This window comes from Mirounga angustirostris, unplaced genomic scaffold (assembly GCF_029215605.1).
Source record: "Mirounga angustirostris isolate CCGP_5_RB_7025 unplaced genomic scaffold, mMirAng1.0.hap1 SCAF_14, whole genome shotgun sequence".
In the NCBI taxonomy this organism is placed as follows: Eukaryota; Metazoa; Chordata; class Mammalia; order Carnivora; family Phocidae; genus Mirounga; species Mirounga angustirostris.
The window spans coordinates 13861041-13881157 of record NW_026991722.1 but is presented as its reverse complement, the minus strand read 5'-3'; the positions used below and the strand labels follow the sequence as shown (position 1 = coordinate 13881157).

The following is a 20117-nucleotide window of genomic DNA, read 5'->3' as shown; positions in this document are numbered from 1 at the left end:
GGCAAGGATTAAATGAATTTGCATGCTTAAGTATGCTATTATTGTTTGCTATTATTATTGTCTTTCTAGAAACGTCCTTTGCATATATAATAAAATCATGTTTATGATTGTTTACAAACATGGGACATTACTCTATAACTTGCTTCTTTTACTTAATAACAATAGACATCTTTCCGAAACCACTTAATTGTCTTAAGCAACTGCATTATATTCTATACTACAAGGGACTAGAATTTTTTCTACCATTTCTCCATGAACACTCACATTTTTCTCTTTTTGTGGTTTTACAAAAATGCTAAGGTAAATAAGCATCCTTGTATGTCTCTCTTTATATCTTGATATATTAGAGTCCAAGACATGGAATTGCTTTTTCAAAGGATATTTGCACTTTTAATTTTTTTTAAGTCGGCACTACCAGAGAACTTTCCAAAAGCACGGAAGTAGCTGGGCAGGCTGCACAGTAGGGAGTTACAGTGCAAAACCAGTAGTCTGACTACAGAAGCACAAAGCTGGGGGGGGGAAATGGATGTATGCTGCTCTAAGGCCCTTACACTATACATGAAGTGGCAAAGTTGTATCCAAAGGTGGACTATGATAAGTTACAGATGCATACTGTAAACCCAAAGCTGAAGAAATACAAGGAGGTATATAAAATAAGCTAACAGTGGAGACAAAATGGAATCCTAAAAAATAGTCCAAAAGAAGATGAAAACATCGGAACAAAGATGGAACAAACCGAAAACAAACAGCAAGATAGTAGACTCGAATTTCACCATCTCTATAATCACATTAAATGTGAATGGTCTGAAAAACTCCAATGAAAAGATAGAGACTGTCAAAGTAGATAACATGAAAGAGCAAGACCCAATTATATGCTGTCACTTTAAATAGATTTAAATTGAAAGGGATGGTCCGGAGCCCAGGGACATGGCAGAGCTGGAGGGTCTGCACTCCCGAGGCTCTGGCCATGACTTTCTTTCCCTGGCGCCTTTTCTCCCCTGGGCTTTGCCTACCTGACGCACCCCCAAAACCCACTGAGGACGCAGCAGCTGCTTCGCCTTTCTTAACCTTCCAATAGCCATCTCCATCCTCGTCCTCGCCCTACTGGCCCTTCTGTGGCCCCAGGATGTCTCCTCCCCTTCCTAGATCTGGCTCCTTCAGAGGAGTTTGCCTTGAACATTTGAACCCACCAATCAGCATCACACACCCTCAGGCCAAGGCAACCGAGTGGGTCCCAGGGGGTTGGAGGTGGGCCTGCAGAGGCCTGGTTGGGGTCCAGTGTCCACCCTCTGGCCACTTGGCCGAGAGCATGGTAGGGAGGGAGGGTGGTATATTGGGGCCCTCCAGGCTGGCCTGCCTCTCACCGCTTCTCCCCTGGAATCCTTGGTAGTCTGTCAGTGGGAGATCCTTGTCACCATCCCCTTGCCCTCTCCAGCCCTGCAGAGCCCTACAAGTCTCAGGCATCTCCATCCATGGTGGCCAGGCTGGTGTGCAGATGGGCAATGACTACTGGGAACTCCATTGCCTGGAACAGGCATCCAACCTGATGGCCAGATGCCAAGTGACAAGACCCTTGGGGGAGGAGATGACTCTTTCACTGAGACAGGTGTTGGCAAGTATGTGCCCAGGGCAGCGTTGGTAGACCAGAAACCCACCATCATTTGTGAAGTTTGTACCAGCACCTACCACCAGCTCTTCCACCCTGAGCAGCTCATCCCAGGCAAGGAAGATGCTGCCAGTAACTGTGGCCCTAGGCACTACACCATTGGCAAGGAGATCATTGACCTCGCCTTGGACCAAATTCACAGACCAGGGCACAGATTTTTAGGGCTTCCTGGTTTTCACAGCTTTGGTAGGAGTACTGGTTCTAGGTTCAATTCCCTGCTGATGGAAACTCTCTGCCAATTACGATGAGAAGTCCAAGCTGGAGTTCTCCATTTACCCAGCCCCTGGGCTTCCACAGCTGTAGTTGAGCCCTGCAACTCCATCCTTACTACCCACACCACCCTGGAGCACTCTGATTGTGCCTTCATGGTGGACAACGAGCCCATCCATGACATCTATTGTAGAAACCTCAATACTGAATGCCCAACCTACACTAACCTAAATAGGTTGACAGGTCAAATTGTGTCCTCCATCACTGCTTCCCTCAGATTTGATGGAGCCCTGAATGTTGATTTGACAGAATTCCAGACCAAGCCTTTATTCCCACATTTACTTCTCTCAGGCCACATACGCCCCTGTTATCTCTGCTGAGAAAGCCTACCATGAACAGCTACTGTAGCTGAAACCACCGCCCATGCTCTGAGCCAGCCAACCGGATGGTGAAATGTGTCCCCTGCTGAGGTAAATACAGGGTTTGTGGCCTGTTGTGCCATGGCGACAGGGTTCCCAAAGATGTCAATGTTGCCATTGCCACCATCAAGACCAAGTGTAGCATCCCACTGGCTTCAAAGCTGGGTTAAGTACCAGCCTCCCACGGTGGTAGCTGGTGGAGATCTGGCTAAAGTACACCACAGCCATTGCTCAGGCCTGGGCTTGGCTGGACCACAAGGTTGATCTGATGTATGGCAAGCATGCTTTTGTTCACTTGGATGTAGACGAGGGCATGGCGGAAGAAATTTTTCTGAGGCCCGTGATGACATAGCTGTCCTTGAGAAGGATTATGAGGAGGTTGGAGTGGATAGTACTCAGGGAGAGGATGAGGATGAAAAGTTCTACCTGTCTGCTGCAATTTTCCGCTCTGTTGTCCTGGGACTGTCCTATTTCCATTGTTCTGTGAAGCTGTCCATTGTGGCCCTAACTTGTCAACAAAAGTGATTTTTTTTTTATTATTATCAAGAGGATATTAAATCGTTTATTGCTTACACATAATGAATGATATACAAGCTTTAATCCCATCTATAATTTTATCTGATACTTACTCATATTTCAATATGAATTCAATTCATATTTAGATATATTGCATAGCATGTGCCAACAATCATATTGATAACCAAATAAACTCCATGACTTTGCTTGGGTGACCCTTTTAATGGTAAACTACAGGTCACAACACATTAACTGTCAGTTCAACTACACCAAAGTCTGTGGAAACAATGGCTTCTCTGCCCAAGCAGGTTGCAAGTAAATTTCTAATGGAACCTGACATCTCCCTGAAGGAATTCTAACTTCACACTGTTGGGGTAGTTTACCAAGTTCAAGTTGACTTCAAGTTGACTAACTTTACACAAGCACATTTTTTGAAAAAAGACATTTATTCAGCATCATGATTAGACTATTACATTTAGCAATCAACCGCATGGGTGCAAAAAACAAAACAAAAAAATACACGACATTAAAGCCCTTTGTTGGAATGCTTTATACTTTCCACAGGACAGAAACTAAAATAACCTGTTATACAATTACAAATACAGTCCTCAAGTGTTTTGCCCCCACACATAACTATTGTCTAAAGCATGTCTTCTTCGTAGCAGCCCGGCCCTGCCACCACTGTTCTTGGCTGAATTCACAAATGTGTTAGAAGTAGCTTCCGTTTCCCTTGTCTGGCTCTCTGCCGCTCCGCTTCGCTCCCTGGCAGGAATGAAAATCCTCTGCCGCTGCCCTAGCTACTGCTGCTGCTGGAACCACCATACCCACCTTGGTTTTGTGGTTTGGCAAAGTATTGGCCTCCACCACCATAGGGGCCAGAGCTCTGCCTCCGCAATTTCCTCCTTTCAAGGGCCCAGAATTTGAAGATGGATTGTTGTCATTGCCAAAATCATTATAGCTTCCGCCACTCCCAAAATGGCTTCCAACGTTACCAAATCCATTATAGCCATTCCCGCTGCCACCATATCTGCCACCACCTCAACTGCCCCCAAAGCCACCTCGCCCACTGAAGTTCCCTCCATGACAAAAGTTGTCATTTCCACGAAACCACCTCCACGGCCACCACCAAAGTTTCCAGGACGACTTCCACCTCTTTGGCTGGATGAAGCACTCGCATCTCTGGCTTAGACAGGGCTTTCCTTACTTCCCACTTGTGGCCTTTCATAGTGTGGGATTTTTGAATGACAACCTTGTCTACAGAGTCATGGTCACCAAATATTACAAAGCCTCTCTTCTTACCACTGCCTCAGTCAGTCATGATTTCAATCACTTCAGTTTTCCCATACTGTTCGAAATAATCTTAGATGATGTTCTTCAGTGCCTACTTTAACGCCACCAACAAAAATCTTTTTTACAGTTAAGGGGGCACCAGGTCTTTAAGAATCTTCTCTTGAGACCACTCCCCTTATGTGGCCTTGCATTCATGGCTGCATCTACCTCCTCCACAGTGGCAAACCGACAAACAACCCAAAGCCTCCCGAGTGCTTCGTATTCGGATCTCTCATTACCACACAGTCCGTGAGTTTTCCACATTGCTCAAAATGGCTCCTCAGACTCTCATCAGTTGTTTCAAAGCTCAGAGTTCCCATGAAGAGCTTCCACAGCTGTTCAGGCTCTTTGGGAGACTCTGACTTAGGCATGAGGGCCTTGGGAGGGGAGACTTTAATGATGCTTACACACCAGCATCCATGGGCAGAAAAGCTGGTATTTCTTTCTTTCTTTTGTTTTAAGTTTCTATTTTAAATGTAAAAAGAAAGAAAAGAAAAGGAAGGAAGGAAGGAAGGAAGGAAGGAAGGAAGGAAGGAAGGAAGGAAGGAAGGAGGGGAGGGGAGGAGAGGAGAAGGGAGGAGAGGAGAAGAGAGGAGAGGAGAGAAGAGGAGAGGAGAGGAGAGGAAAGAAAGAAAGAAAAAGAGATATCCCAAGTAAATGCTATTCATAAGAAAGGTGAAGTGGCTATATAACGGATATCAAAGTAGACTTCAGAACCCAAAGTTTTATCATGGATCAAGGAGGACATATAACAATGATGAAAAGTCAATTCATCAAGAAGACATAATAATCTGAGATGTTTATGTCTCTAATCTGAGCTTCAAAAACAAGTGTGTGTGGGGGGGGGTTGAGAACGAAAGGAAAAAATAAATAAACCCAGTTATTGTAAATTTCCAGTTTTCTCAGAACAAGTAGACAGAAAATGACATTTCAAACAATTTGACCTAATTGATATTTAAAACCCACTTCACCCAACAACGGTGAAAGATCATATAGAATATTCACTAGGATACACCATGCACTGGGCCAAAAGTAAGGCAAGTAGATAGCTGGCACTCAAGAAATTCAAAACAGAACCTTCTGTTGACACCGGACAAGTATTTTCTTTTCTTTCTTTTTAAAGATTTTATTTATTAATTTGAGAGAGAGAGAGATAGCGAGAGCAGGAACACAAGCAGGGGGAGTGGGAGAGGGAGAAGCAGGCTTTCCGCAGAGCAGGGAGCCCGATGTGGGACTCGATCCCAGGACCCTGGGATCATGACCTGAGCCGAAGGCAGACGCGTAACGACTGAGCCACCCAGGCGCCCCGGACAAGTATTTTCACTCAAAAAGTTATGGAAAGGAGCGTGTGTGTGTGCGACCAGCATCGGCCTAGAATGTGAGGGAAGGTACTCTCCCAAGCAAGGAATAGCAGGGGACGAGAGCGACAGGTGCAGTGCCCCGGACACTGGCTACTTCCATCCCCGGAAAGGGACGCGTCAAGGCCGGAGACAGGGCGGTGGCGGGCAGCCTGGAGCAAGATCCTGGCGCAGAGGCAAGAAAAACTGGCTGCTGGCCGGGAACCTTTGAAGGAGGATTGTATGAAGCGTGCTGGACGGTATACTGTGGTGACCTTTGCGCAGTAGTCCTCGAATTCCCCAACGAAGATCCTCTTCTGGCTAATTCCAGGGCGGCGGGGCATCCACCCTCGCTCGGGAGGCGGGGTCGGCCAGGGCTGAGCGCGCGGACTCCAGCGGCCGCCGGCGGGCGGGCTAGGCCGCCACTGCGCGTCCTCCCGGGGAAGCCGGCGCCGGAGGTCTGGGCGCAGAGCGGTCGATGCCCGCGAACGTGGAAGACACCGCAGGTCAGGCAACCCCGTCTGCCCACGGGCGGCGTGCAACACGAAGAGCCAAGGCTGGGAAGCTCCGGGCTCACTCACGCGCCCGCTGCCGCAGAGGATGCGGACGGCGGGGCGGCGCTCCCTCAGCTCGCCCCCCGCCACCCTCACCTCCCCGTGGCCCGGGTCCGCCCGCAAGCCCGAGGAACGGAAGGGGCGCGCCCCGCGCTCGGGCACCACCTGGCGGGCGCGGCCCGGGCCGGCGGGAGGGGGCGCCGCGCGGGCGGGCGGGGACAGGTGGAGGGGCGGGGCGGGGCGGGGCGGGGCGGGGCCGCGCGCGGCGGCGGGGCGGGGCGGGCCGACCGGGAGGTCCCAGACAGCCGCGCAGCCCGGGCCGCAGAGGCCGCAGAGCGCGGCGCCCGCCCGCCCGCCCACCGCGCCATGGCTCCGCGCGCCCGGCGGCGCTGCCCGCTGCCCGCGCTGCTCACGATCTGCGCGCTGCTCGGCCCGCTGCAGGTAAGGAGGCCGCCCGGCCGCTCCCGCTCCCCGCGCACCCGTGCCCGCGCGCGACGCCTCCTCGGGAGCTGGGGAGGGTCCCGGGCGCGGGGGCAGCGAGACGGCCGGGGACGTCCTGGGACCTGGCCGAGAAGCAGGAGACGGCGGAAAGGGGTCCCGCGGCTTGGACGGTGGAGGGGCGGGAAGGGCGAGCGGAGGGGTGTCGGGGCGCAGAACCCGGAGTCGCGGGGCCCGAGCACCCGGACACGGGCTTCCAAAAGTCCGCTTCGTGGCAGGCTTTGAGGGCAGTTATTCGAGTTCCCACGCAGAGTAGCTGCCGTGCCGACGCGGCCCCTGTCCGCCCGCGAACGGAATAAGCGAGGGGGGAATTCAGAGCCGCAGACGGGCCCACATTAGCTAAGCGCTCCTGCACATCACCGCCCCTTCCAGGCCATTTTGAGTCCCTCGGGAGCGCTAGGCCCTTCCCTCTACCTGGCTTCGCACCCTCTCCCCACCTCAGTTTCGTTGGTCACCTGAAGACGAGAGAGCAAGGCTCGTCGCCTCACCGGGATGTCTAGAGCGCGCAGTGAAGCCGAATTTGGCAGTGTCTGCGGGCAACTGCCGCAGAATCTGACATAAGATTTTCTTTTTATGCCCCCCCATTCTGTTTTTTCTGTCTCGTCCTCCCCTCCGACTCTCCCCACTGACAGCTTAAGGTGCACCCATAGAATGCCCATAGAATCACTTGTCCTTGGAAACACTCTGATGACCTTAGGACAGAATACTGTTTGCAGTTGGAGAAACCAAGGCCCATGGGGTGCTTCAGGCGGGGGGCCGGGGCGGGGGGGAGCCCGAAACTGAGCCCCGCTGTGCGCGAGCTCAGCCCGGGCTGGGGCTGGGATGGCAGGCATGCCCAGCGGCGCGGGGCTCGTCCTCGCTGCTGCCAGCCCTTCTGGGGCTCCCCAGCCCGGGATGCACCTGGGGCTCCCCACGGGGGCCGTCCGCCCTTTGCCTCGGGAGGGCGAGGCTTCAGCGTGCCCGAAGATGAACACCCTCTCAGATCCTTGTTGCCGCCTGGTTTGCTCAGAAAGAAATTTCTTTACCACATCACTCAGCACAGTTGCCAATAAATAAAGCTGGTTCCTGATTTCCTGACCTCCTGGAGGAGAGCTGAAGTGCAGCAAGCCGAGCGCCGCAAGCACGATAAAAACCTTGTATGCTTGGAAGTTCCTCAGAGGGAAGAGTGAATGGTGGTGGTTTTCATGGTTTCGGCAGTTTCAGATTTCCCTTCTGTTACAGTTGGCTGAGGCTGTTGTTGACAGGGGCTCCGCAGAATGGCCCAGAACCCGTGAAGACGGGAGAGGCACTTGTAGAGCTGTGTTTGGGGTGCGAGATGGGCCGGGGGGGGGGGGGGGAAGCTGGCTTGGGATTTAAAGTCTGGACAAAAATAATAGGAATATGCTGTAGGTTGGAGCAGAAAACTCTCGTGAAGGTTCATTCTATTCCGCTCCTATGGGTACGGGTCTCTTAGAATGGCGGAGGGAAAAGAAGGCGGAAAAACCTAATGGAATTTTTCATTTTAAGCACGTCAGGTGTTGCTTAATGAAGTGCTCGACAGGTTGGACAGGGTGCTACCTTATTTGAACTAAAGGACCAGGGTGCCCGTGAACGGTTAGCTACCTGAGAAAAACCTACCCACTCTGCAGTTCCAAAAAAGCATCTCACGCTGCTCTTGCAAAAACTACATACATACATCTATTCATTCGACGCCGTAGGTTCTAATATGAACAGCAGATGCTATGAAAACAAATTTATTTTTTTGGAGATAGCTTTCAGCAAGTGCTATTTCCCCTCCCTTTCCCTTTTGGCCACTCGAATTAGGTGCAGTTTTGAGTCATACCTAAACAGGAAACCGATGATATTACGACAGTTCTAATCAAATGATAGAAGTCTGTGCCCAGTCCCACCAGTGGAAATCCATTAATTCTGAAAGGCGGGGCTGGGTGTTGGAACAGTGGCAGTATTACCCCCAGATGGTAACGTGGTATGTTCAGCTGTGGCATGTGGTTCTCTGAGTGTTTCATTGCTTCTTTGGCCAACCGGTTCATTCGTTCAAAAAAAGAAAAGGAATGGCATTGGCAATCCACTGGTGTTAGTTATCACACCCTGGGCAAGGCTTGAAGAGCGGCTTAGTGAGAGGCAGGGCGTGTTGGTTTTGTAAAATCGCTGGCAAAGCTGGCTTCTAGAAAGTGCTTTGTCTACAAGTATTGTATTTTGTTTCATTGACATTCTGGTAGATAGATTGAAACATCCCTGGAAGGCTGAAAGTTTTGCCTTTTAAAACGTTCCTGTGGGGCGCCTGGGTGGCTCAGTTGGTTAAGCGACTGCCTTCGGCTCAGGTCATGATCCTGGAGTCCCGGGATCGAGTCCCGCATCGGGCTCCCTGCTCGGCAGGGAGTCTGCTTCTCCCTCTCCCACTCCCCATTTGTGTTCCCTCTCTCGCTGTGTATTTCTCTGTCAAATAAATAAATAAAATCTTAAAAAAAAAAAAAAGTTCCTGTGATTAGATCTCTGCTCGTATCTGGGAGGGAATTTGTTTTCAGTGTTTGCCCACCGATAAAAACATTTTATGATTTTATGTTAATAGTTCTGCTGTTTATTCCCAGTAAGAAAATAGAGAAGCTCGCTGTTTTCCTTAAGGTCACTGACTGGAAGTAGCCGTGTTTGTCCCCAGTTATCTACGACCTAAGGGCAGATTCATTCAGACCTAGGCCAACAAAGATTTATGGCCTGCGACACCCACACCGTGCTGGTGAGAAACAGGACGAAGACAACTACGTTCACGGGCCACTGTCTAGTCAGAGGACTAGACAGGTGAATCTGTAATAATAATAAGGCAGCACGTGATGACGGAAGTGCAGAGTGGGGGCGGAGAGAAGGAGGGAAAGAGTGCAGCTAGAGCAATTAGGGTGGACGTCTGCAGGAGGGGGTTTTTTCTGAAGTGGTCTTTGCAGCACAGATGGGAAATCAAGGGTCAAAGAGGGATTGATGCCAAGAAGCTGTTGGGGAAGGAAAGCTCTCTAGTCGAGAGGGTGGTGTGAGCGGTTCAGGCCCAAAGGAATCTTGAAAAAACAAACCAAAACAACCCACGTTGGTTGTTTTTTTTTTTTTTTTTAATGACTTTACAGATAGTACAAAGCACTTAATTCAGGAAAACCGACAACAGACAAGTCATTAAACATTTACAGTTTTTGAGATAGCTCTTGTATGGCCCTTGCTGAGGTGGTAAGGTAGACTGATCAGACAGATAAGCCACAGGGCCCTGGAAAAGCCTGTGGGGAGACCCCACGGAGGAAATCCCCTAGAGTGGAGCTCCAGGCTGTAGGATAGGCACCTGCTTGCTGTCTTCCTGCCCCCTCCCATCCTAGAGAGAAGACTTGGCTATATGTTAATACTTTGTTTGGAGAACCACAGACATGTAGATCAGTGGTCTTTTAGTCCATTCTGTTGATAACAAGTATTTCAAATACCTCGCCTGTTACTTCCTTCCCACTACTCCCCCCGCCCCCAAAATGACAAATCTGTAATATAAACACATTCTCTGTGTTGATAAGGAAATATGAGCTTGCTTTTTCAGTTATCTACCAGAAATTCTTACACCAGGAAAACTGAAACAATAAAGGTGTATCTTTGAAGGTCAGTAAATCAGTGTTTTATGAGGCCATGAAAAGGGGAGTTCCAGACCAGGGCCTCCTTTGCAGAGAGTGTTGTGTTAAGAAGGCGCTGCGTGAACTTTATATGCCATGTCAGTATTAAAATTTCCCTCATTGTATTTTCCTATTTTTGAAGTACAGGGGAAAACAACATTAGTGTTTTTCCCACACGGTGTGTCCTGGTGTGTCCAATGGATTAGGAATGTTGTCTAGGCCATTTTTGTTTTGTCTTGGTTTGGTTTGGTTTTTGTTTTGTTTGTTTGTTTGTTTTGTTTTGTTGCTGGTACGGCTCTCCAGGTGATTCACTCCCAAGGGCACCTACCTGCCTGGCCAGGTGGCCTCCCTAGACAACCAGTGGCCTGTCTGCTATCTCCCTGCAGCATCCTGACCCCAGTCCACAGGGCAGCACCCCTGACTGAGCCTGAGACAACCTGGCCTCACCTCCAGGCACCCAGAGCTGGCCTGGGGAGCATTCTGCCCAGCAGGTGATTCTCCCTCAGAGCACCACACCGTTATGTTCTCCACCTGGTTGGTAGGAAGTCATTCCCTTTCTCTTTGTGTTTCCCTCTGCTTGCAATGAGTGGGCTTCCCATAGGATCCACCTCTAGAAACTCATTTTATTCTTTCTGCCCCCAAAACACTGAGCCCGAAGAAACCAAGATGGAGACAGGGAGCTTCAGCAAAACAAAAGACTTGGTCCGTCTGAAGTTCTTAGTGAGCTTTTGAGGTTAAGCCCCGCGTGGGCGGCGAGTGAGATTAAGCACAGCCCCACATCTCTGTCCTCATTCTGAGAGACAAGCTCAGTCTGTTTCCTGCAGCAAGACCGACCTGCCTGTGTGCCCCTGGCAGGCTTCCCCTCTGTCTCCGAAGTCAAGGGCTGCCGGGTGCTGCCGTGAGAAACGGCAGAGCCCCCCCCGCCCCCCGTCATTCTTTATGGATGTGTGCTGATCACTTGATATCTGTATTTGCTGTGTGGGCCCCTCCTCTTTCAGCCTTTGATGTCTGCGGACTGCCACATTCAGGACAGGGAACCCAAGAGTGAGAAATAACACTGAATCTGTGTTCATTTATTTCAACAAAGTGAGCACCTACTACGGCATGCCGGACACTCTGCAACAGGCTGGGGAGACAGAGACCAGGGACATAGCCCGCGCCCCCTTCTCCAGGAGGCACACAGCTAGACCTGCACCCAGAGGATTAGAGGAGGCCTGTTTACTGAGAGCCTTTTCCATGTGTGGTGGGCACCCAGGACAAAGAGTGCTTTAACCTGCCTGAAAGAATATCTCCTTCTTCCTTACCATCCAGTCGTGTACGTCTGAAGCTCAGAAGGAGGGACAAGAGGCAGCGTTTGGTCTGGGGGGCCAAGGGTGGCTGGTGCCAAGAGACATGACAGTGCAGTGTTTTCAGGGAACTCTAAAAAAGACAGCACTCCTGGACTCCCAAAGGCATGTGGGAGAGGGAGGGAGAGCGAGCCAGCACTCCAGGGCCTTATATGCAAGCAAAAGAGTTCAGATTTTATCTCGCTGCATTGTGCGCTGGGGAGGGTCATGATCAGATTTGCGCATTACGGGGAAGGGTGTCTGGGGGTGGGTCCAGGGGGCAGTAAGGAGGCCACTGCCCTGTTCGGGGGAAGAGCTAGTAAAGGCTTGAATCAGGTCGGTGTAGTGACAAAAGAAAGGAGAAGCCAAGTGCAGGAGTGATTTCGGAGCCAGCCGAGCTGTGCTAGGCGCCCACAATACAGGGGCAAAGGATGTGGTTGGACCAATTACTTAAAAAGAAAAAAAGATGTGATAGATGTCAGAGTAAAATAGCTGACCATTTGAATTGTGTTTCTCACAGCTATTTAAGGAGATTTCTGTCTCAGGTTCAAGTAAAGAAGGATTTTTTTCTTTTCCCTAAACCAGCAATAAAGGAGGATGAATTTTAGGCCATTGAATCCCAGCTGCTTTGGATTATTTTACTGTAAGGCAGAGACAAAAATTCTTCACACCCCAGCAAGGTAAACAAGCTAAGAGCCCCAAGGCCCTGGGATCCATGGAAATTTGTGTGCTCTGGAATTTAGAGCCATTTCCTGACCTAAAGGTGTCTTTGAATCAGAAGTTCAGGATGTAGGCAACATCAAAACTCTCAAACTCAGGACTAAAGAGAGATAAGCAGCCAGGGATCCCAGAGGGTCCATCATTAAAGCAGGTGTGACCTGACCCTCAGTTTTCCTGCACTGGCCTTAAATATGTCACCTGCCCCTGAATAGAAGCAGTGTTTACCTTGGAACTATGGCTCAGCAAACCCCTTTCGCTCACACGAAACACGTTTTCCCAGTGGATTGCTAGCGCCACAGAGGAGCGTTTCCCTTTCTCTCTGCCCAGTTCCCTTCTGCCTCCCCCGCCACCCACCCACCAAAAAAAAAAAATCTATCTGAGCAGGTGACACAGAGGCCCGTCTGGCACCAGCATGGTCAGAAAGCTGCCAGGTTTCAAAGTGGAAGGAAGAACTGACTGCAAAAACTATCCTTCCAGTTTATCAGAGTAATAATAACTTATTACATTTCCTGTTCACTGTTGAGAGTGCAAGAGCCACTTCCTCCCACCACCAGAAATTTGAAGACTTTCCATTAAAAATGAGGAAGAAAAACTCTCTAGCTTTTCGTGAATGTGATGGTTAAACCTGGCAAGTGGGAAGAGAGGACTGCGGTGTTGCATAAATCCTACTAGCCCCGCAGGGTTGGCACATGTGGGTTCTCATGACACCCCCCCCAGAGGGAAAACCAACCACTTCCCTAAGGTACTGATTTAAAAAAAAATATATATGTTACTCTTTGTAATGCAGTTAGCAGCAAACTTAACAGTGTGTATCCTTAAGTAACACAAACAGCTGCCAAACCCATATCCAGTTAGAAGAAACCTGTAAAGAGCCCTTCCCTCCTCTCAACTTTGTACCCAAGATATAAAAGCAACATCACATTTAAAACTTTCACGGTTGAGAATCTGTTCCACTTTAGAGGAGAGTAGAGATTATTCACATCCGCCTTTGCTAATCCAGTTCACTGTTAATAATTCCCAATATCAGGAACTTCCCTATAGCAGACCTAAATCAGATATGTCACAATTTGACCCCATTTCCTCAAATTTGTTCTTTCAGAGGGGTAAAGATCAGTTGGTCAATGTTCTTTATTTTAATGTTTCCATTGTTGAAGATTGTTACCCACAACTTCCCTCTGCCCAGAGTTATTCATTCTGGTTCCTTTAACCTATCTGTCAGCTTTTTTTCCTTTCAATCCAGTGGATCCTGATTTTGTACTTAGTGGCAAAACCCCACAAACACACAAACAAAAGTCCAGAAGACCCCATGGAAAATGCCAGACGCCTGCCACACTGCCCGTGACCCGGAACGCTCCCCATCTAGGAGGGCAGACAAGACTGGACAGTCTGCACTCCTTGCAGTTATGAGGGTCTAAAGCCCCACAAAAGAGGAACACGCAAGATGGCCAGAAGCACAGGGTGGGGCAGATGCACGGGAGCAGGTAGTTCGTGACCTGGTCCTGGAGGGTGGGGTGTTTCTGAGGGCAGGCAGCAGGGGAAGGGGCAGAGCACACAGGGGAAAACTGAGTCCAGTCCTGATGTCTGGAGTCCAGGGCTGGCCAGAGAGACCAGGAAAAGATCAGGCCGGCTTGGCAGAGGAGGGGGCGTGAGCTGGTTAGTCGTGAAGAGCTGTGTGGACAAACCTCAGGAGCTGGGACTCTACCCTGTGGAGACTGTGGTCCCTGGACCCAGCATCCACCCTACCTGGGAGCTTTTGGAAATGCACATTCCTGGGCCGTACCCCATGTCTACCGAATCAGAACCTCTGGAGGCAGGGCCCAGCAATCCAGTTTAACAGTCTCTCCGGGGGATTCCGATGCACCAGGAAGCTTGAGAACCACTGCTGGAAACCCTGGGATTCCCTAAAAAGGTTTTGAGCTCAGCTCTAAGTTAATAGTATAGGATCGGTTATATTAAAAACACCTGCCATTTGTTGAATCCCCCCTCCCCCCACCATGTGCCAGGATGTGCTTGGTGCTTTACATGGATTCTCCCTAATCCTCACTCCACTTTTAGCAGGAGGGAGAGGTTGCACAGCTCATAAGTGGTCCAGCTGGAACTCCTCCCAAGGGTCCCCTCCAGTGACATGGCCTTACCCCGCTCAGGGAAGGTGCTTATGCAGTCGACTGCATGACCCGGTGGGGATGGGAACAAGACCCTCTAGGCGTGCTAGGACAGAAGCAAGCTTTTTAGTGTTTCTGGAAATACCATAACCAGGATCCAGGGTGCACACTCATGAGGGTTTTCTTTGGTTAACTGTTGTTATGCAAAAAGAAAAATGCTGTGACTTTAAGGCCAGCCAAGTTTAAACTGGCACCCCGAACACCCAGCACAGCGTCCGTCCGTCCGTCCGTGGGCCAGTTGATCCCTGACTCAGGAGGAAAAGAAATGTGACATATTGAATCACCTCGGCCACTTCCTGACGCAGAGGCATCTCTGACTCCTCTGTGCTGCCCCCACCGGGAGTACACCGGACCGTCGCTCTGCTCCTGCCAGGACAAGTCACCGTCCTGTGTGTGTCCCCCTCCTGCCACCTGCCCGGCTCTGTGCTGGATGATGTGGGCTGGAGGGGAGACAGGCTGAATGTAGCTCTATTATCTCTTTAAAGGTTCTGTATGTCTTAGTATTACTATAATTACAGTGAATCTGGGGACTCCTCTCTTGGCCCAAATGACCTGACTCCAATTTTGACATCTCTACCATGGCATGCATCTAAATCCTTCCTATTAATGACAGCTGTTTTTCAGTGCCGTAAAAGTCTCTGCCCTAAGCAGTAGGAGAAAAGTTCCAAACAGAAAGACAGAACGTACACAGCCCCTGGTCACCATTAGGTCTTGAGCTTTCCCTTGGAGTGAGAGAGGGAGCCTCCGGTGGGGTTTGTATTACCATGCACAGTAGCAAGAAACCTAGACACGGACCCCAAACCTCTGACAAGGGAGTGTCAGATACAGGGGCAATTAAATTCGGGGGCGGGGGGCACAACTGGAATCTCTGTCTTAAACTTTAACTCATTAATTTCTAATGGTTACAAGGTTTTAAACTTTTTAAATGAAATCATAAAACATTGCCCCCTTCTGATGAGCTCAGGTTTTCCATGGCCCAGTTGGGGTCCCTGTGACCAGGCCGTCAAGGTCCGATTTATGCGTAAAATTACAAATGAGCAAAGGATCAGAATGTACAGCTGAGTGGTTGTCATCTTAATTGTGCAGAGTGAGCCTCACAGGCCAGGGAGTGCAGGGGGCATGAGCACCCGGCCGCTCTGCCTGGACAGGGAATGTAGAGTGACCTCATAAAAGGGCGAGAGGCCCCGCATTCCCAGGGCGGAGTGCTGGGCATGAGGCTAGGCCAGCTGCGTTGTGTGCTGGTTCGGCAGACCTGTGTTCTGTCCCGATTGGAAGAGAATTTGAGCCCAGGAAGAGATTTCTGATTTTGATTTTGGAACCCCCTTCCCCAGGGTAGCTCTAATTTTGCCCAAAATTGGTGGAACTCTTCCAAGCCCATGCTTGGGAGTTCGAGTTTGATCCAGAACTAGTAGGAAATGATTATGTCTTCTATAAAGGGAAGTTAGGAGATCCCAGTGGCCCTTCAGGAAGAATTATTCGTCACTTTAACAAGAATCTGAGCCTTTGCTACATGCCTTCGCTACATCACTAACCGTCTGAGCAGGTCACTCCGTCTCTTTGTGAGGATGCCGGAAGTCAAAGAAAGGAAAAGCCTCCAGCATAGTGCCTCACGCACAGTAGGTGTTTTGTAAGGGCCAATTCTTCCTTCACTCCCCCTCAAGGTAAATGGTGTCTGCATCCAGCAATGGGAGAGGTGGTTCTCAACATCCTTATGTAGATGGAGATGACTGTGTGGTGTTTGGGGATATGAGAAAGTTCTGGATCTTGGTCTTTGACGTAATCTCTGACCTTGCCACACGGAGACCAGCCACAGCAGCACCCGGGAGCCTGTTAGAAATGCAGAATCTCAGGGCCTGCCCCGGACCTACTGAATCAGAATCTGCACTTTCATCAGATTTCCAGGTGATTCTATGCACATTTGAGAGCACTGGACTTCATTCTGAGGGCCAGGGACCATCTAGTTCCTTCTCTGGCCATGTTGGGGGATAGTGGTCTTATTAGCTTGGTGCATCCCCAGAATGAAGGCAGGGCCTAGAATGAACCTTGGGCTTCAGCAGACCAGCACGCTCTTGGAAGCACAGGGGTCATTGACTTTAAGGAAAGAAGAGAAAAGTAGCTCTCATCTCAAACGAACACAAGTTAAAAAAAAATCAGGAATGGCAAGAGAAAGAAAGAGAGAGAAAGGAAGAAAAGAAAAAGAAAAGGGAAAGAAAAGCTGGGCACTGGGAGAATAAAGCGGCATTCACTGGAGCCTCTTGGGTGATAATATAAAGACAAGTCAAAGCCATTCTAATTACTGTGTTTAGAAAACAAAGGGTCCTTGCACTTTCCTTTCAAGTAGCAAACTTGTTTCCCTCTTTATCTGTCTGGAAGACAAAGACACTTGAAATTGAAGTTTTGAAATGCAAGGTTGTTTCTTCGTTTTCCCTTGGGCCATATGTTTTCTTTTCAAGAAACAGAGATAATGACTGTATTGTGAGGAAAGTAAGGAAGAGGGTTGAGCAAAAATCAATAGAGCTTTGATGGGCCCCTTCCAAGTGAGTGCAGTGCTCCTGGTTTTCCTTAAGGAGCACACCTGGAACCCAGGTGGTTCAGGGGACGAGGCTGATGGGGCCACACGGCACCTTCCAAGATAGCTGATGAAGTCAGTTGTTGAATGCTTGCTGAGTCAAAATGACCAGTATGTCAAGACATCGGATAGGCCATAAGTTACTCTACGTTTTTGAGGTGTTTTTTTTATCACACCTGACCTAAGTCAGATTTTTTTTTTTCTGTGCATAATATTTAATCCTAAAAAAATCTTACGGCAAAATGGTTAAGATAGTAAATTCTTGGGGCACCTGGGTGGCGCAGTTGGTTAAGCATCTGACTCTTGATTTCAGCTCAGGGTGGTGGAATCGAGTCCCGCAGGGGTCTCCAACCTCAGCGGGGAGTCTGCTTGAGATTCTCTCTCCCTCTCCCTCTGCCCCTCCTGCTTGTGCTCTCTCTTTCTCTCAAATAAAAATAAATCTTTAATGACAAAAATAGTAAATTTTACATTATGTGCATCTTATCATAACTAAAATTTTTAAAAAAATTTCCACCTCTTATGGCAGATGTTGTAATTCCTGCCTGGTAATGAAAATAGCATGAAGTGCTAATTATTTAAACCTTGATGGTGTCAGTCACTGTCGGATGGGAGCCTACAGTCAGTACCACACAGTCCGGGCACTGCGGGGGTGTATTACCTCAAGATCTGGGTGATTATGTAATGAGTTGTGTGACTTCCTATACCACCCCCCACCCCCCCCACCCCCACTGCACCAGTCACAGGGGCCTTCCTGCTCTTCCTGATCAAGCCCTTCACACTCTTGGACTTCTGCAAATGTTCCTTATGGCCACAGGCAATACTCCTCCTCCTGACACACTGTGAACTTGGCTTGTTCCCTGCCTTTATCCAGGTCTCCACTGAATGTCATCTGACCCCAGGTTCCCCTCCTGAGCTCATCACATCACCTCACCCAGTTTTATTTCTTTCATCATAGTCATTACAACCAGATTGCATTTATTTTTTTAAAATTTTTTTTAAATTTTATTCATTTTTTGACAGAGAGAGACAGCGAGAGAGGGAACACAAGCAGGAGGAGTGGGAGAGGGAGAAGCAGGCTCCCCGCTGAGCAGGGAGCCCGATGTGCGGTTCGATCCCAGGACCCTGGGATCTGACCTGAGCCTAAGGCAGACGCTAAACGACTGAGCCACCCAGGCACCCCCAGATGGCATTTTATTGTCAGTCTTCTCTGTGGACTATAAGCAAGGACACTCTCTTTCTCCCCGGGGCTCCCACTGCTCCCTCCTCTGTCTCCCTCCACCTGCCCAAGCACCAGCCTTCACTTCTCCCTGCTCTGGCTGCGCCCCTCACCCCTGCCCTCCGGGATTTGTGCACCTCCCTCTATGATTGCTTCCCAGTCCTGGAGCTGGGGAAGATGTAGCCCAGGCCCTGCTCTCTCTCCTTCCCTGCCCATGACCAGGGAGGGCCAAATCCAGGGACTTAGCGGGACTTGGATCTTTCCAGTACATGGACCAGCTCTTGTGCGGTCATGTGGGTCTCTATTACAGTTGTCTGTCTGTGCCTATGTCCGGTGCTAAACACTTTGAGAGGCCAGGGATGGGCTAATTTCTTTAGTCCTGCACCCAGCCAACCCTTTGCCCAAGTATGTGAGGGCTCAGTAAAGACGATTTTGAAAGTCTGCTGATAGCGGAGCTTTTAAAGAGATAGATGCTCTCTTCCGGGGACGGCGTCCATAGGCATTCAGAATGGTCCAGCGTTTGACCTACCGTCGTAGGCTGTCCTATAAAACAGCCTCTAACAAAACTAGGCTGTCCCGAACCCCTGGTAATGGAATCGTTTACCTTTATACCAAGAAGGTTGGGAAAGCACCAAAATCTGCATGTGGCATGTGCCCAGGCCGACTTCGAGGAGTTTGTGCTGTGAGACCTAAAGTCCTTATGAGGTTGTCCAAAACGAAAAAACACGTCAGCAGGGCCTATGGTGGTTCCATGTGTGCTAGGTGTGTTCGTGACAGGATCAAGCGTGCTTTCCTTATCGAGGAGCAGAAAATCGTTGTGAAAGTGTTGAAGGCCCAAGCACAGAGTCAGAAAGCTAAATAAAAAAATGAAGCTTTTTAGAGTAATAAAAAAATCAGAAGGCTTTATCTGTTATTGCTGTTGTAAAAAAAGTAAATAAATAAAGAGATAGATGCTATCTATTATTAAACCCTAGACTAGAGCAGAATGTGTCTTCTGGTCATTAGCACAGCAAATGACAGGCAAAGGAATGACTGGCCTTACTCTGTTATTTGCACAGTAGGTAAATGAATCACAGCCCCTTTATGGGGTGTGGTCTCTGTGTGGGGAGGGGGTTGATTCATATTTATGATTTTCAGTGAGACCAGTAGGAGTTGACCAGCTGTGATGAATGCCCTTTGAGTCTGAGTTTTACATCCTCTTTGTCACTGGAAACATATTCATAAAATGCATTTTAGAATGTTCCAGATGCTTTAAAGATTTTATTTATTTGAGAGAGAGAGCAAGAGCGGGATGGGGGTTGGGAGGACAGAGGGAGAGGGAGAAGCAGACTCCCTGCTGAGCAGAGAGCCTGTCATAGGGCTCGATCCCAGGACCCTGAGATCATGACCTGACCTGAAGGCAGATGCTTAACCGACTGAGCCACCCAGGTGCCCCCTGTTCCAGATCCTTTTTTTTAAAAGATTTTATTTATTTATTTGACACAGAGAGAGACACAAGCAGGGGGGAGCAGCAGGCAGAGGGAGAGGGAGAAGCAGACTCCCCGCCGAACGGGGAGCCCGACGTGGGGCTCCATCCCAGAACCCCAGAATCATCACGACCCAAGCTGAAGGCAGACGCTTAACTGACTGAGTCACCCAGGTGCCCCATTCCAGATCCTTTAATAGCAGGTCAATTAGCAGAGTATCTGTGACCATCATAATGTCCTTCACAATCTCTCAAACAAACTAGACACATCTTTTCATGTTAATTAATCAGAGAATACTTGAGCCTCACTTTTCGCAGATTTTTTTTTCAAGAGTTGTGTGTAAACTATATTTCTGTGAAATGAATTATATTTTGAACATTCAGGGAGTTTTCTGTTTAGACGCTCTGTATCTCTGTATCCACTTCCATTATGACTTGGGCCACGTACCTGGCTGGTTTGAGGGCGTCTCCAAGTTTTTAATGTGTCCCATAGCTCAGTGTC

At 49.3% G+C, this 20117-nt stretch overlaps 2 protein-coding genes and 1 pseudogene across 5 annotated transcripts in view; all 3 read left to right on the top strand.

The window, feature by feature from the left end:
- Positions 1-605: 605 nt before the first annotated feature.
- Positions 606-4606, top strand: LOC135362607 (tubulin alpha chain-like; annotated as a pseudogene).
- A 1743-nt stretch (positions 4607-6349) lies between these two features.
- The window catches only part of TNFRSF11A (TNF receptor superfamily member 11a), a 51489-nt gene continuing 37721 nt past the window's right edge, over positions 6350-20117 (top strand). For all 4 annotated transcript variants that reach the window (XM_064578777.1, XM_054510274.2, XM_045886597.3 and 1 more), the window contains exon 1: positions 6350-6472. In XM_064578777.1, the coding sequence (XP_064434847.1) occupies positions 6398-6472 (75 nt within the window). In that variant the 5' untranslated portion in view covers positions 6350-6397. The remainder of the gene's footprint in view (positions 6473-20117) is intronic.
- On the top strand, positions 18617-19063 carry LOC123852314 (large ribosomal subunit protein eL34-like). Its single transcript, XM_045886320.3, has one exon. It carries the CDS (start codon positions 18659-18661, stop codon positions 19010-19012), a length of 354 nt encoding a protein of 117 aa, XP_045742276.1. The 5' UTR covers positions 18617-18658; the 3' UTR covers positions 19013-19063.